This window comes from Dipodomys merriami, unplaced genomic scaffold, assembly GCF_024711535.1.
Source record: "Dipodomys merriami isolate MVZ:Mamm:240054 unplaced genomic scaffold, mDipMer1.0.p SCAF_114, whole genome shotgun sequence".
Taxonomy (NCBI): domain Eukaryota; kingdom Metazoa; phylum Chordata; class Mammalia; order Rodentia; family Heteromyidae; genus Dipodomys; species Dipodomys merriami.
The window spans coordinates 3,025,876-3,040,807 of record NW_027202427.1 but is presented as its reverse complement, the minus strand read 5'-3'; the positions used below and the strand labels follow the sequence as shown (position 1 = coordinate 3,040,807).

General features: G+C 62.3%; 1 protein-coding gene across 1 annotated transcript in view; it reads right to left on the bottom strand.

Moving 5' to 3' along the window:
* Positions 1-261: 261 nt before the first annotated feature.
* Positions 262-14,932, bottom strand: part of LOC138822674 (protein Wnt-7a) — a 45,021-nt gene continuing 30,350 nt past the window's right edge. Inside the window, exon 4 of the mRNA XM_070015455.1 lies at positions 262-2,255. Coding sequence (XP_069871556.1) covers positions 1,776-2,255 — 480 coding nt within the window. The 3' untranslated portion in view covers positions 262-1,775. The remainder of the gene's footprint in view (positions 2,256-14,932) is intronic.

Here is a 14,932-nt window from a genome sequence, read left to right as displayed (position 1 = left end):
ACAGGACCTCCCTCCCTTGCTCCACGTGCCCGCGAGGCTAAGTACAGGGGCACTGCGGGCTGGGAAAGCCATCCGTCCACCCACCCACCTGTCCATCCACCCACCCAGCCATCCACCCACCCTCCTGTCCATCCACCCACCCAGCCATCCACCCGCCCTCCTGTCCATCCACCCACCCAGCCATCCCTGTACTCCATCCCTCCTCCCACGTCCACTCATCCAGACAACCAAGTGAAGGAAAAATTAAAACTGTGTCCAAGGGTAAACGCTGATCCGGCCGTGTTTATTTTCCATGCTGCGTGCGACTCGGGCCGGTGCTGAAGCCCAGGAGTTGGATGGACACGGCCTAAGTCAGAGCTGAGGGCTCCGCCCACAGTCCGAGGCCGTGGCCTCCGGGGTCACCAGGTTTTACTGGCAGGGGACAGCTCAGAGATGCCAGCTCCTATGGTTCCACACAATCACAGAAGTCCCTCGCTCTGTCTCACTGCATGCACACATACCTCAGAGACACGCCGGGGGCCAGCAGAAGCCCAGGTCATGGCTCCAGGCTCCTGGAGATACCCCTGGGGTGTGTCAAGGCACAATCGTGTGAGTGTGAGTGCACACACACATGCAGGTGTACACAAGAGCACCCACAGCCTCCTGGAGGATGTTTCTGGGTTGACAGACCCAGGGGTGCGGCTGAGGTACCGCTGAGAGGGCTCCCCCCACCCCCAGACTGTCCTGGGAACAAGACCTCCAGGAGACCCTGTGAGCCTGGCCATGCACGGCCTCCCCCCTGCCTAGGGCCCGTGCCCACCTCCTGGGACACAGGCAGTAGCAGAGCTCAGCTAGTGAGGTGCCAGCAGAGGACACGCGCCCAGCCCTCCATAGTGGCTCAAACACCTGAGCTCACCAGGCCGAGCCCGGGCCTGGTGCCCCCGGTTCTGTGGGTGGCACCCTGGCCCCAGGCCTCCTTGGCAAATAGAACTCCAGAACCCAGCTGCAGAGCGGGCACCGGCAGTAAGCACAGCTGCGGGACGACACAGGAGACGCCATATAAATAAAGTAGTCATAGAAAAATAGTCTCTCACAAAATACTCTCCTGTCCAGTGCTCGCTCTCAGAAGACGGAGACGGCTATGAGTTTACTACGAGTCCCCCATCGCGCACACGCTCACTCTCTCTCTCTTTCTCCCTCCCCCTTCATCTAATGGTAAAATTTGAACTAGGAGGACACAAGAATTGGAAATGTATTCTGGGTAAAAATGTCTCCAAATTTGGACTGGCTTAAACTTCTGGATAAGTAGCAGCAAACAGCAAAAAATATAAATGTGTGTATTATATATATATATATATATATATATATGTATAAAGGATTTTGCTCTTTGTACTTAAACATCTAGTACTGTAAGGAGGAACTGCAAAATCGGCTAGTAGAATCACCTGGGCAAGAATAATGATGTACAGTTCCACTTGGCTCCCAGCCCTAAGGTCAGAGCCGCCCTGCCAGGAGAGCCAGGGTCCACTTTGATTGCAGACAACGGATCCTGACGAGGTGGAGAATTTTTTTAATTAAATAAATTAATAGTATTTCTTATCAGAATAAATTGTTAAATATTGCTAGGATGAGGCCCGAGGGTGCGTTCTCGGCGTGGAAGGCCGTGTCTGGGAGCGGGGAGCGGCCTCCGAGGCGGGCGGGGCTCGGCGGGGAGCCCGCCGGCGCCCCCTCCGCGGAGCGCGGAGCCCGGTGCGGTGCGGGTGCGGGCGGCGCGGCCCGCGGCCCAGCCCGCAGGCTCACTTGCAGGTGTACATCTCCGTGCGCTCGCTGCACGTGTTGCACTTGACGTAGCAGCACCAGTGGAACTTGCAGTTGCACTGCCACACGCGGGCGTACTGGTGGGTGTTGTAGCCGCGGCCGCAGCACATGAGGTCGCAGCCGCTGGCCTGGGGCGCCGTCTTGTTGCAGGCGCGGCCCTGGGTGCCCACGCTGCCGGTCACGGGGTCCTCCTCGCAGTAATTGGGCGACTTCTCGATGTACACCAGGTCCGTGTCCATGGGCTTGCGGTAGGACAGGGGCTTCTTGATCTTGAGGAAGGTGGGCCGCTTGTTGCGGCTGGCGCGCACGGGCTCCACGTGCACGGCCTCGTTGTACTTGTCCTTGAGCACGTAGCCCAGCTCCCGGAACTGTGGCAGCGTGGTCCAGCACGTCTTGGTGGTGCAGGAGCCGGACACGCCGTGGCACTTACACTCCAGCTTCATGTTCTCCTCCAGGATCTGCGGGGTGGGAGGGGGAGAGCACAGCGCGCGTCACCGCGGGTGAGGCCAGGCGCGGCCCCGCCCCTCCGCGCGGCCCCGCCTCTGCGCGGCCCCGCCCCTCCGCGCGGCCCCGCCTCTGCGCGGCCCCGCCCCTCCGCGCGGCCCCGCCTCTGCGCGGCCCCGCCCCCTCCGCGCGGCCCCGCCCCTCCGTGCGGCCCCGCCCCTCCGCGCGGGCCCGCCCCCACAGCCCCGCCCCTCCGTGCGGCCCCGCCCCTCCGCGCTGCCTGTGGCCGCTCACCTCCTTGGCTTTGGCACCCGGCCTACAGCCAGGACCCGCACCCCTGGGTCCTAGTTCAGTGCCAGGCTCAGCCCAGTCCAGAACACACACGGGTTCTCTTTCGCCTGCATAGAGCTAAGATCGACTGGGAACCAATACCTTAAAACCTGGAGGGGTTCACTTCAAAGGCAGGCTTCCAGGTTTTCTGGGCAACGCTGGAGTGGTAATCACCAGTGGAGCTGAGCCCCGACCCGTTTGCATGGATGGCGCCAAGGCCGGCATAGCCATCCACCCCCCTGCTCAGCCACTCAGCACTGCTGGGCTGTGCGCATGCCCGTGCGCGTGCGCGTGCGCGTGCACACACACACGTCAGAGGCCTGGTCTTCAGTGATACCTCACAAAGGTGGATGGACACACCAGGACTCGGATGTCTCACTTCTAAGACGTGTACCTTAGAGGTCCATCCCGCATTTGTGCAAGGAACAGGACCCAGAATGTGTGTGGCAGCCTTGTCCCCAGGAGTGCCCGCCCTGACACCATCCAGATGCCCACCCATCCACAGCCCAGAGGAACACAAAGCCCGTGACCGCCAAGGGCCTTGCCACCACCGTGACAGGGCCACCCCAGAAATACAGAGAAAGAGGAGAATCACGAAAGCTCTCCAGGGATGGCTTCCTGTGAACCCAATGCCAGGGCAGGGACTTGTTTAGGAGCCCGTGTGGAGGGAGACAGTGAAGGAATGAGGCCCTGGCTCTCGTGGGGGGGGGTCGTGTTGCTGTGCTCTCTTCTCACGTGGGCAGCGGCTCCACGGAGTCTGCCTTGATGAGCAGAGCTGTTCTCAGGGCCCTTGCACGAAGTGGTTTCTTACCATGTATAGAAAGTACAGTTGTCAGTAAATGTGAAAAGACACTCAGTATCCTTAGTCAAGAGGAAAGTGAAAACCAAACCCACTCCACTCTGGTGCGGCCAGCGTCAGAAGTGGACAATGGGGAGATAGCGCTGGGAGGCAGAGCCGAGGCCCTGGGCCGGGCACAGCGCTGAGGTCACTGCTGGAGACGCGGCCCACAGATATCCCCCCAGATACCAACGAAAATGCTGTTGCTACAGATAAGGACAGTGTGCTGTGTATTTTTAAAAGCCAGAGGGGAGGATTTTGAATGTTTTCATCAAATAGCTTAAATGGCTGTATTGTGTGTGGTAGCTTATACCAGTAAAGCCATTTTATTGAAAAAGACATCCCATAGCTCTAGAAAGTTCTAGAATGAAAGCAGCACAAATACCAGTGTGATTGTTCCTGCTGCAGTGGTCCCTGGACAACAGGCCCTGAGCCAAAGGTCCCGGCGTGTGGATGCCACTGTCTCACGCCACGTCCCTCGGCCCGCCTCCCTCCGCGGTGACCACGGAAGCCTCAAGCCATGGTAGCACTGAATGGGCCTCTAGTCAGGTGACCACCAGAGCCTCAGGGACGGCGCTGTGTCTTCATTTAGTGGGTGTGATCACAGCTGGCCCCGCAAAGCAGGCACTTCAGGGTCAGGGGGTCTGGGGCTGAGAATCCCCGTGATGGCCCAGCCTGGCCCCTTCCCAGAGCCTGGCGCGTAGCAGGTGTTCAGGACGTGCCCCGGTGTGCTTCACCAGCCCTCCATAACCGAGCCACCCTCCAGCCTTGGTAAAGAGCAGCAGGGCTGCCCGGTCCCATTCCGTAGCTCCCACCTCCACCACACAGAAGCACACAGAGGGAACACGTGCCTGGGGCTGGCTCCGGCCCCACAGGCCTGACCCCTGGGGTTTGGCCCGTGCACGTCTCTCGGGAGGCCAGGGGACAGGGAGAAAGTCCTGTCACTGCCCACTCCCTGCTACGCTCCCAAGGGCGGCTGAGCTCTGTCAGGCTCCCGTTCCTGCGGGGGCCTCCGTTCTGTACACCCGAGCACCTCCGTACACCCTGGCCTCCTCCGTCCACGGAGCACCCAGCACGTGCGACTGCACACTGTTTAAAAACAGTTCCACGGCCATACAGCTCAAGAGCGGAGGCTTCACCCAGTTACAGTGCGCAGTGCAGTATCTCCACACTGTGCCCGGAGCTGTGCGGACATCCGTACCGTCTAATTCTTCACCCTTCTCCTCACAGCCGGTCCTCAGCCCCTCCCCCAGGCCTGGCCAGCAGCTGGCTGTCCGTGCGCTGGGCGCCTGTCACCGGGCACGGTGTCCAGGTCTCATCCCGACTGCAGCTGCAGCCCGTGTCAGAACGGCCTCCCTGTCACGGCTGAACTCAGCCCCTGATGCGGGTTGTGTTTAAACTCTCCTTTATTCCCAACATGGCCCTGCTGTGGGGATCCTCCTGGTGCTTCCACGGGGCTGAGCACCCCTGGCCTCTGAGCCCCACCGCCCCGCTGCAGTAGCCGTGCCCTCCCAGGCCTCGGCCGTGCCCCTGCGTCCCGATCTGGAAGGCCAGTCTTTATCCCCACTCACAACCTGATGCCACAGTTGTACTGGGCGTGCGCTGTGGTAAGAGTCTCATGGAGACCCGGAAAGGCTAGAAGAATGTACAGACCCGCAGGGACAGCGAGAGGGCCGTGTACCAGACCACCCAGGACTGCTGAGGAGAACGGGGCGGCTCTGCACTTAGTGAGGGCCATTCTGCAAGGCGCATTGTGAAGAGGATAAAGCAGGGGCTAGGGAAGCGTAGAGACCTGCACCCCGTGCTCCTGGAGAACAGGATCGTCACAGGGTCCAACAGGAGAGGGGGGGGCGGTAGCTGCCCCCAGGGAGGACACCAGGCACCGGAGGGCGCAGCAGGCAGCCGAGGAGAGGGACATCTTCAGAGGGCACTGCGCGCGGCCTCCGCACCTGCCGGTCACGCGGATGCAGCCCTTCCCAGACCGAACCGTGCTCAGTGCAGACAGAAGAGAGGCGAACACCTACCACTTCCCATACGAAATACAGGTTGCAGCTCGGTGCTGGTGTCTCACACCCATAAACCTAGCTACTCAGGAGTCTGAGACCTGAAGGACTGGGGTTCCAAGCCAGCGCAGGCGGAAAAGTCCACAAGATTCTATCTCCTCTCAATTGGCAAAATGCCAGATTAGAGGCATGGATCAAGTTGTAGAGCACCAGCTATAAGCAAAACAAAGGCAAGCAACCATGTGAAACCCTGTATTCAAGGCCTAGTACCTGCACCAAAAAATTAAAAATAAGTAAATAAATGACGGGGAGGGACTTCAGAAAGACTGAGCTTCAGATGCCTACTGGCTAAAGAGTCAGTGGGTGGAGGCCGCATGGTCAGAGCTAATGCACAGTGAGGGAGAGGCTGGTCTTCCTTTGTGATTCCTAGAACTAGGTAGGGTATGCTGGACAGATTGGCGGAAACAGAGCCGCTGGGTGTATGGATACACACCTGCATCCAAGTGCTTGGGAGACTGAGGCAGGAGGATGGTGAGTTCAAGGCCCGACACACTGTGTATCAAGTTTGAGGCCAGCCTAGACGACAGTGGAAACCCTGTCTCAAAAAAGTAAAAAGAGGCAGCCCGGCTGGGGGCGGGGGCGGGCGGGAGCTGCTGAGCTTAGAGGTCCGTCTCAGGGACGCCTGGTGCTGTTCCACAGCTCTGCTGGCCCGTCCTGGGACATGAGCAGGAGGGACCCCAAGAGGATGGGGGCCCAGGGAAGCAGACCTTGCTGGGTGGTGGCCCCTGGGCCCAGGGGTGGGGCTGCAGCCCAACCCCTTCCCTGCCCGCAGCAGCCATGGCCCACACCTGTCTGGAGCAGCAGGAAGGACTTTCCGCACTGCTGGAGGGAGAAATATCAATCTCCTCCTGACAGGTCCCCCAGGAAGTGCAACAATGCCCCAGATGCTGCCCCGACCCAGAATTACTCAAGGTGAGGCTCTCGGGCGCAGGAGGGGCCTGGGAAGAAACTTGGCTCCAGAAAATTCCTTGATTCATCCTGCCAAATAGATGGTATCTAAGTTGGCCTGTTGCGTCCACCCGGCTCCGGCTGCCCGGAGGAGCCAGAGTGAACTTCCTGGAGAAGGAACAGGTCTCGAGGGAGGGGGCCGGTGGCTCCTGCCCAGTCCCAGCCATGGGCACCATGGAAAGCAGCTCTCCCAAGCACTCAGAAAGGCCTTTTGAGAACCAGAGGGCTCTACAAGCCTAGCTTCCCAGGAGGCAGAAACAGGAAGGATTGCAGTTTAGAGGCTTGCACAGAAAGCTGTGAGGCCCCCTCTGGTCCGATCAGAGGTCCGACGTCGCGTGCCTGCCCTAGCCTCTGCTTCTCCCTCCCTCCCTCCCTCCCTCCCTCCGCTCTGCCCGCCCCGCCTCTCTTCCCTCCTGCCGCATTCCTCTGGGCAACTCCGATGGAACTGGGAAGGTGGCCTTTTTTCCTCCTGTAAGCGTTTGGGTATCTTCTCTTTGGTTACATTCTTTAAGTCACACGGACGCACCGACATTAGGCAACTGTTTCCCGCTCAGGTGGGCGCAGGCCAGGCTGCGTTCCGCGGGGCCTGGCGGGCACCCCGGGGAGGGGCCTGGGCCCGGCCCTCTCCGGGTCACCAGGGCCAGCACCCCAGCCGCCCCACGGTGGGCTGACCTCGCTCCAGTTCTGGGGTTTAGCAAGGCCTGCGTCTCAGACAAACAGCCCCTGACTACAGATGGGTCTTTCTAGAGTTCTGCTCATCCAGTACCCCCTGCTGTGTGCACGCACAGAACACGGCCTCACACGTGGGCACTACCCCAGTCACGCGTGTGTGCGGGCTGTCTCACCGTCTGTCCCCGCGTCCACACGTCCACTGTGCACCCTCCCACCCGGCCGGTGAGCCGCTCACGGAGGCCTGGCCGCCCTCGCAGGACCTCAGGGCCTTTTCAACAGTGGGGCGCACCCAGAGGAGCCGGGGGGGCACCCCGCTCTGCCTGCCGCCCAACGCCGCTCCCCTCCCCTGCACTGACAGATGTCCCGATGTCCACCCTCGGTGCCCGGGGCCATGGCACACGTGCCTGCCCCGAGCCAGGCCGGAGGAGGGGGCAGGGGCCAGAAGACCCGCCGGCTCTGCAGTGGGGAGTGACCACACTGGGCACAGGACGGAGGCCAGCTCCACTGGCCAGGCTGTGAAGGAAAGCGGCTTCCTGTCCACAGCCTGCCTGAGCGCGGTGTGTGGAAGGGGGTCCACACAGATGGGGTGCCTGTTCAGAACGGCCCGAGTCTGCCCTCACAGCTCCTTACTGCTGACGGACTCGGCCCGTATGGAGTCACGTGCCCCAGCCTCGCGGATCTGTGGAGCACTGCTGATGAGCACTGACGGGGGGGGGGGGGGGCGGGAAGCCGGGGTGGGACCTGGGCCCCTCGCTTTGCTCCACCCCTCCCCTGGCGTCGCCCCTTGCACCGTGGGCCTAGCCCTCCACGCGCTGCTCACGGCACTGGCCGCGGCGGGTCCTTGCGTGCTCGAGCCGCAGGCCCTTTCCACCTGATGGCACTGTGCCTGGCACTCCCTCTTCCTCTGCTTCAGACACAGTGACACCCCCCCTCGCCTGTGTTTCTCCCTCAAACAGGAGCTGGTGCAGGGAACAGTCAGTGCCTCCCAGGAGATCACAGGTGGCCGAAGGACAGGGACCCTGTTGTCCCCGTGACTCCAGTGGCTGACAGTGGCAGGGACACAGTGCTCAGCATTGGACTAGCAACGCTCGCACGGATGAGGGCCGAGCTGACAGCGGGGTAGAGGAGGAAGTGGACTGCAGGGTCCCGTCCTCGCATGGACGGGCTCAGCGCAGTCAAGGAACGGGAAGCAGCGTGTGAGCTGGGCGGGCGGGCTGGGCTCCATGAGCTCAGTCCCCCCTCTGGACGGTGGGTCTCGTGTGACCACCCCGAGCACAGACCTGATGTCTCAGTAGACGCTGGACGACATCAGCCAGGCAGAGCCACCGTTAAACAGGAAGAGCCATGCGGGAACCAGGGCGCAGCCATCTTCCAGGGGCTGGCCCTGTAGGCCCACTGGGTAATGAGCTGGCAGTGCTCTGCCCAGGGCCACGCCAGCTCCACATCACCCGCCGGCGGACCCGGGGACGCAGAGCCGGGGTCTGCGGCACGGCCACTCAGGCACAACTTTGGAAGGTGGACCTCACGGGTGAACAAATGCCTCCCACACAGCACGAAGGCCAGGCCCAAAACACACACCTGCACACGACCAACCCAGACCCGGAGCACACACCTGCGCACGTCCACACCCAGACCCAGGGCACACACCTGCACACGCCCAACCCAGACCCGAAGCACACACCTGCACACGCCCAACCCAGACCCGGAGCACACACCTGCGCACGTCCACACCCAGACCCGGAGCACACACCTGAGCACATCCACACCCAGACCCGGAGCACACACCTGAGCACATCCATACCCAGACCCGGGGCACACACCTGAGCACATCCACACCCAGACCCGGAGCACACACCTGCGCACATCCACACCCAGACCCGGGGCACACACCTGCACACGTCCACACCCAGACCCAGGGCACACACCTGAGCACATCCATACCCAGACCCGGAGCACACACCTGAGCACATCCACACCCAGACCGGGGGCACACACCTGCGCATGTCCATACCCAGACCTGGAGCACACACCTGCACACGTCCACACCCAGACCCGGAGCACACACCTGCACATGTCCACACCCAGACCCGGAGCACACACCTGCACACGTCCACACCCAGACCCGGAGCACACACCTGAGCACATCCATACCCAGACCCAGGGCACACACCTGCACACGCCCAACCCAGACCCGGAGCACACACCTGCACACGCCCAACCCAGACCCGGGGCACACACCTGCGCACGTCCACACCCAGACCCGGAGCACACACCTGAGCACATCCACACCCAGACCCAGGGCACACACCTGCGCACATCCACACCCAGACCCGGAGCACACACCTGAGCACATCCACACCCAGACCGGGGGCACACACCTGCGCACGTCCATACCCAGACCTGGAGCACACACCTGCACACGTCCACACCCAGACCCGGAGCACACACCTGCACACGTCCACACCCAGACCCGGAGCACACACCTGCACACGTCCACACCCAGACCCGGAGCACACACCTGAGCACATCCATACCCAGACTTGGGGCACACACCTGCACACGCCCAACCCAGACCCGGAGCACACACCTGCACACGCCCAACCCAGACCCGGGGCACACACCTGCGCACGTCCACACCCAGACCCGGAGCACACAACTGAGCACATCCACACCCAGACCCAGGGCACACACCTGCGCACATCCACACCCAGACCAGGAGCACACACCTGAGCACATCCACACCCAGACCGGGGGCACACACCTGCGCACGTCCATACCCAGACCTGGAGCACACACCTGCACACGTCCACACCCAGACCCGGAGCACACACCTGCACACGTCCACACCCAGACCCAGAGCACACACCTGCACACGTCCACACCCAGACCCGGAGCACACACCTGAGCACATCCATACCCAGACTTGGGGCACACACCTGCACACGCCCAACCCAGACCCGGAGCACACACCTGCACACGCCCAACCCAGACCCGGGGCACACACCTGCGCACGTCCACACCCAGACCCGGAGCACACACCTGAGCACATCCACACCCAGACCCAGGGCACACACCTGCGCACATCCACACCCAGACCCGGAGCACACACCTGCACACATCCACACCCAGACCCAGAGCACACACCTGCACACGTCCATACCCAGACCCAGGGCACACACCTGCGCACGTCCACACCCAGACCCGGAGCACATACCTGCACAGGTCCACACCCAGACCCGGGGCACACACCTGAGCACATCCACACCCAGACCCGGAGCACACACCTGCACACATCCACACCCAGACCCAGAGCACACACCTGCACACATCCATACCCAGACCCAGAGCACACACCTGCACACGTCCACACCCAGACCCGGAGCACACCTGCGTACGTCCACACCCAGACTCAGGGCACACACCTGCACACGTCCACACCCAGACCCGGAGCACACACCTGCACACGTCCACACCCAGACCCGGGGCACACACCTGCACACGTCCACACCCACACCCGGGGCACACACCTGCACATGTCCACACCCAGACCCGGAGCACACACCTGAGCACATCCACACCCAGACCCGGAGCACACACCTGCACACATCCACACCCAGACCCGGAGCACACACCTGCACACGTCCACACCCAGACCCGGAGCACACACCTGCACACGTCCACACCCAGACCCGGAGCACACACCTGCACACATCCATACCCAGACCTGGGGCACACACCTGCTCACATCCACACCCAGACCCGGAGCACACACCTGCACACATCCACACCCAGACCCAGAGCACACACCTGCACACGTCCATACCCAGACCCGGGGCACACACCTGCGCACGTCCACACCCAGACCCGGAGCACACCTGCGTACGTCCACACCCAGACTCAGGGCACACACCTGCACACGTCCACACCCAGACCCGGAGCACACACCTGCACACGTCCACACCCAGACCCGGGGCACACACCTGCACACGTCCACACCCACACCCGGGGCACACACCTGCACATGTCCACACCCAGACCCGGAGCACACACCTGAGCACATCCACACCCAGACCCGGAGCACACACCTGCACACATCCACACCCAGACCCGGAGCACACACCTGCACACGTCCACACCCAGACCCGGAGCACACACCTGCACACATCCATACCCAGACCTGGGGCACACACCTGCTCACATCCACACCCAGACCCGGGGCACACACCTGCGCACGTCCACACCCAGACCCGGGGCACACACCTGCGCACGTCCACACCCAGACCCGGGGCACACACCTGCGCACGTCCATACCCAGACCCGGGGCACACACCTGCACACATCCATACCCAGACCCGGGGCACACACCTGCAAACATCCACACCCAGACCCAGAGCACACACCTGTGCATGTCCACACCCAGACCCGGGGCACACACCTGCGCACGTCCACACCCAGACCCGGGGCACACACCTGCACATGTCCACACCCAGACCCGGAGCACACACCTGAGCACATCCACACCCAGACCCGGAGCACACACCTGCACACGTCCACACCCAGACCCGGGGCACACAGCTGCACACACCTGCACACGTCCACACCCAGACCCGGAGCACACACCTGCACACGTCCACACCCAGACCCGGAGCACACACCTGCACACATCCATACCCAGACCTGGGGCACACACCTGCTCACATCCACACCCAGACCCGGGGCACACACCTGCGCACGTCCACACCCAGACCCGGGGCACACACCTGCGCACGTCCACACCCAGACCTGGGGCACACACCTGCGCACGTCCACACCCAGACCTGGGCCACACACCTGAGCACGTCCACACCCACCCCGTCTCGTGTGATACTGGCCACACAGTCCCGGCTGTCCCCCGGGTGGATGAATCATGAGAGCTGTGAGACAGACTGGTGACATTCCCTGAGGGTGGAGAGAAGGGGCAGGATGGCGTGCAGGAGGCCTGCTCGGGGAGCCCTCGCGGCCAGCCCGCGCACGCGCGCACCGCTCCGCCCCACGCTGTTCTAGTCCCCACGCTTTGCTGCCCACTAGCCAGGACTCCGGGCACCCCGGTGCCATTTGACCTACCTTATACACAGAATGTAGCCTCCCTACGTTACAGTATTATTTGGCCATAAGAGAACTACTATGGCTGGCTTCCTGCCACGGTGGTGAAATGCTATCAGGAGGAACGGTCACCTGGCCTGCTGCTTTGGCGCTGTGGTGGCTCCGTACAGTGTGGAGGACACAGGAGCCGGAGGAGCCAGGGGCCCCAGGGCCCTTCAAGGCACACCCCTGACGAGCTCACTTCCTCCCTGAAGGCCCTACCTCTTAGCAGTCTCCTTCCTTAGCTAGGTGAGCTCCGTGGGAGGCTGAGCTCAGGAAGACTGCAGTTCAAGGCCAGCCTGGACCAAAAGTTCTCAAGATTCCATCTCAGTGTGGTGGCCTGTTGCCTGTCACCCCAGCAACATAGGAGGCATAAGTGAGATGGTTGAGGTGTCCAGGCTGGTCCAAGCAAACAAGAAAAAGCTGGTTCAAACAGTAAAGAAGGTACTGGGTCTGGTGGCTCATGCCTGTAATCCTGGCTACTCAGGAGGCCGAGATCTGAGGATTGCAGTTCAAAGCCAGCCCAGGCAGGAAAAATCCGTGAGACTCATCTCTGATTAACCACCTAAAAACCAGAAGAAGACCTGTGGCTCCAAGTGGTAAAGTGCTAGCCTTGAGCAAAATAGCTCAGCCAGCACCCAGGCCCCAAGCTCCAGCCCCAAGACTGAGAAAAACATAATGAAGGCAAGAATGGCTGTGAGCATGGTTCAACTGGCTAAACACCTGCCTCGCAAGCACAAGGCCCTGAATTCAAACCCTAGTACTGATCAAGGAAGGGTCTGCCTCTCCTGGAGGGACCGCAGCCGGCGTGGCCCGGCCTGCTGCGCAGCTTCCCAGCCTGCTGACGCCCCACCTCCTGCCCCACAGGCTGAGGCTCATTGGCTGAGGCTGTGGCCAGGCGTTTGACAGTGTTCACAGCTCCTCTGGCAGTTCCAACATAAGGTCAGGGGAGAGAGCTGTGGTCTGTCCTTCCAGAATCTTCCAGAGCCTGTTGGGTGTTGTTAAAGGTGGTCAGACAGGTCCTCTGTCCTCAGGAACCCGCAGGGACACAAGCAGGGCAGCTCCCAACATTGCTCCTGAGTGCGGACTGCCACAGGGCAGTAGGGCCTTCCGCGCTCCCTGGGGGAAGTGGCCTGAGGTTCTGAGGAAGGAGGGCGCGTTCAGGGCTGGAAGAGCAAGGGAAGAGGATCTCCCATAGACACGTCCGTTTGGTATGATGGTAGCAAAGGCCCAGGGCAAGACACCTGGAACACTGAGACCCGATGGTGCGCGGGCAGGCCCGACGGAGGCTGTCCTGCTGCGGATGCGGGCCTCACCCCTCCTGCGGAGCCCGGCACCGCCAGGCATGGGGGGGGCGGTTCCCGTCTCTACCCTGGGCCCGGAGCCCCACGGCCTCTCAGCCTTCCCGGGTGGCCTCGTGCGGGGTGGGCGTGGGAGGCTGAGCCTCCGCCTGGGCCGCTTCCTGTCTCAGCTCCAGCTCCACAGCACCAAGAAACGCGTCCCCCGGGGCGCACCTCTGCTCAGCCCTCTCCTGCTGCCCCCCAGCTACTTGGCGTGGGGGGACTGTGGAGTGGTTTCTCGGGTCTCCCTCCCTGCCCCATCGCAGAGCCCTCAGCTGCCTTGTGAACGAGGCCCAGGCCCGCCTCTCAGGAGACGCTGGACGCGCACGCACGCACCCTGGGGATGGAGGAGTGACGGACGGACGGAAAGGACGCACGGAGGAGCAGCGAGGGGACGTGAGGAGAGAGCAGAGGGGGAGGGGGAGAAGACAGCAGGAAATGACGATGCGGGGAGGGAACTCCACAGCTCAGGCGCACGGGGCCATTCTACCCCGGTGGGGCTGGCTTAGGCCACAGAAGATGGAGGCTGAAGCCCTCCCTGGCCCACCCCGAGGGAGAGGCTTCGGGACAGTGCTCCTGACCAGAAATTAGGTCAGGCCTGGCTGACGCCCTGAGCCTCTGAGTATGCCAGGCCGCCCTGCCTGCACCCCTGCCAGCCCTTCGACCCTCCCCCCCACCCCCCATCCCCGTCCCACAGCAGGCCCCCTGGGACGGCCACCCTGCCGGCCTCCAGGCCTCACACTCGGGACACCTCCGAGACACCCTTGCTCAGGGCGGGAGCCTCCCCAGCAGACAAGAGGCTTCCAAGTCTTGATTCGAGTGCAGGCCTGGTCAGCTTCGGGCAGGTCACTAAGGTCTCTCGGATTCCCCGCCCTAGGGAAGAGAGAGCTCGGTGACCACAGAAGCCATCTCAGGACCCTGGAGAGCACACGACCCCTGGCCCCGGCCCTGCCTGTCCCAGGACTGTCCTTAGCCAGAATGTCAGCTGGCCTGAGACGGCGAGCCCGCTTCCCCGCTGTCCCTGGGCCTGAGGCTGGCAGGCACCCTAGGAGCGGGGAGACCTACTTCCGCGGGTGGAACCGGCTGCGGATGTGTTTGGCACACGTTCTGCCGCCGAGCCTCACCCAGCCTTCTTTCATCCTTTTTTTTTCCAGTGGCTTCTAGAACAGGTTGCACATTTGGCTCGTGTTACACTTCTGTTGAACAGTAGTGCTGGTGAGAATCCTTGCTCTTCCAAGTGTGACCCCAGGGCCAGTACCTTAGTTTGTTTTCCGTGGCCATAACCAAATCCCCGAGGACTGGGTAAGGTGTAAGGAGCAGAGGTTGGACTTGCAGTCCCAGAGCCTGTGTGGGGTGGGGGTCGCCCCGGGGGCTGTCAG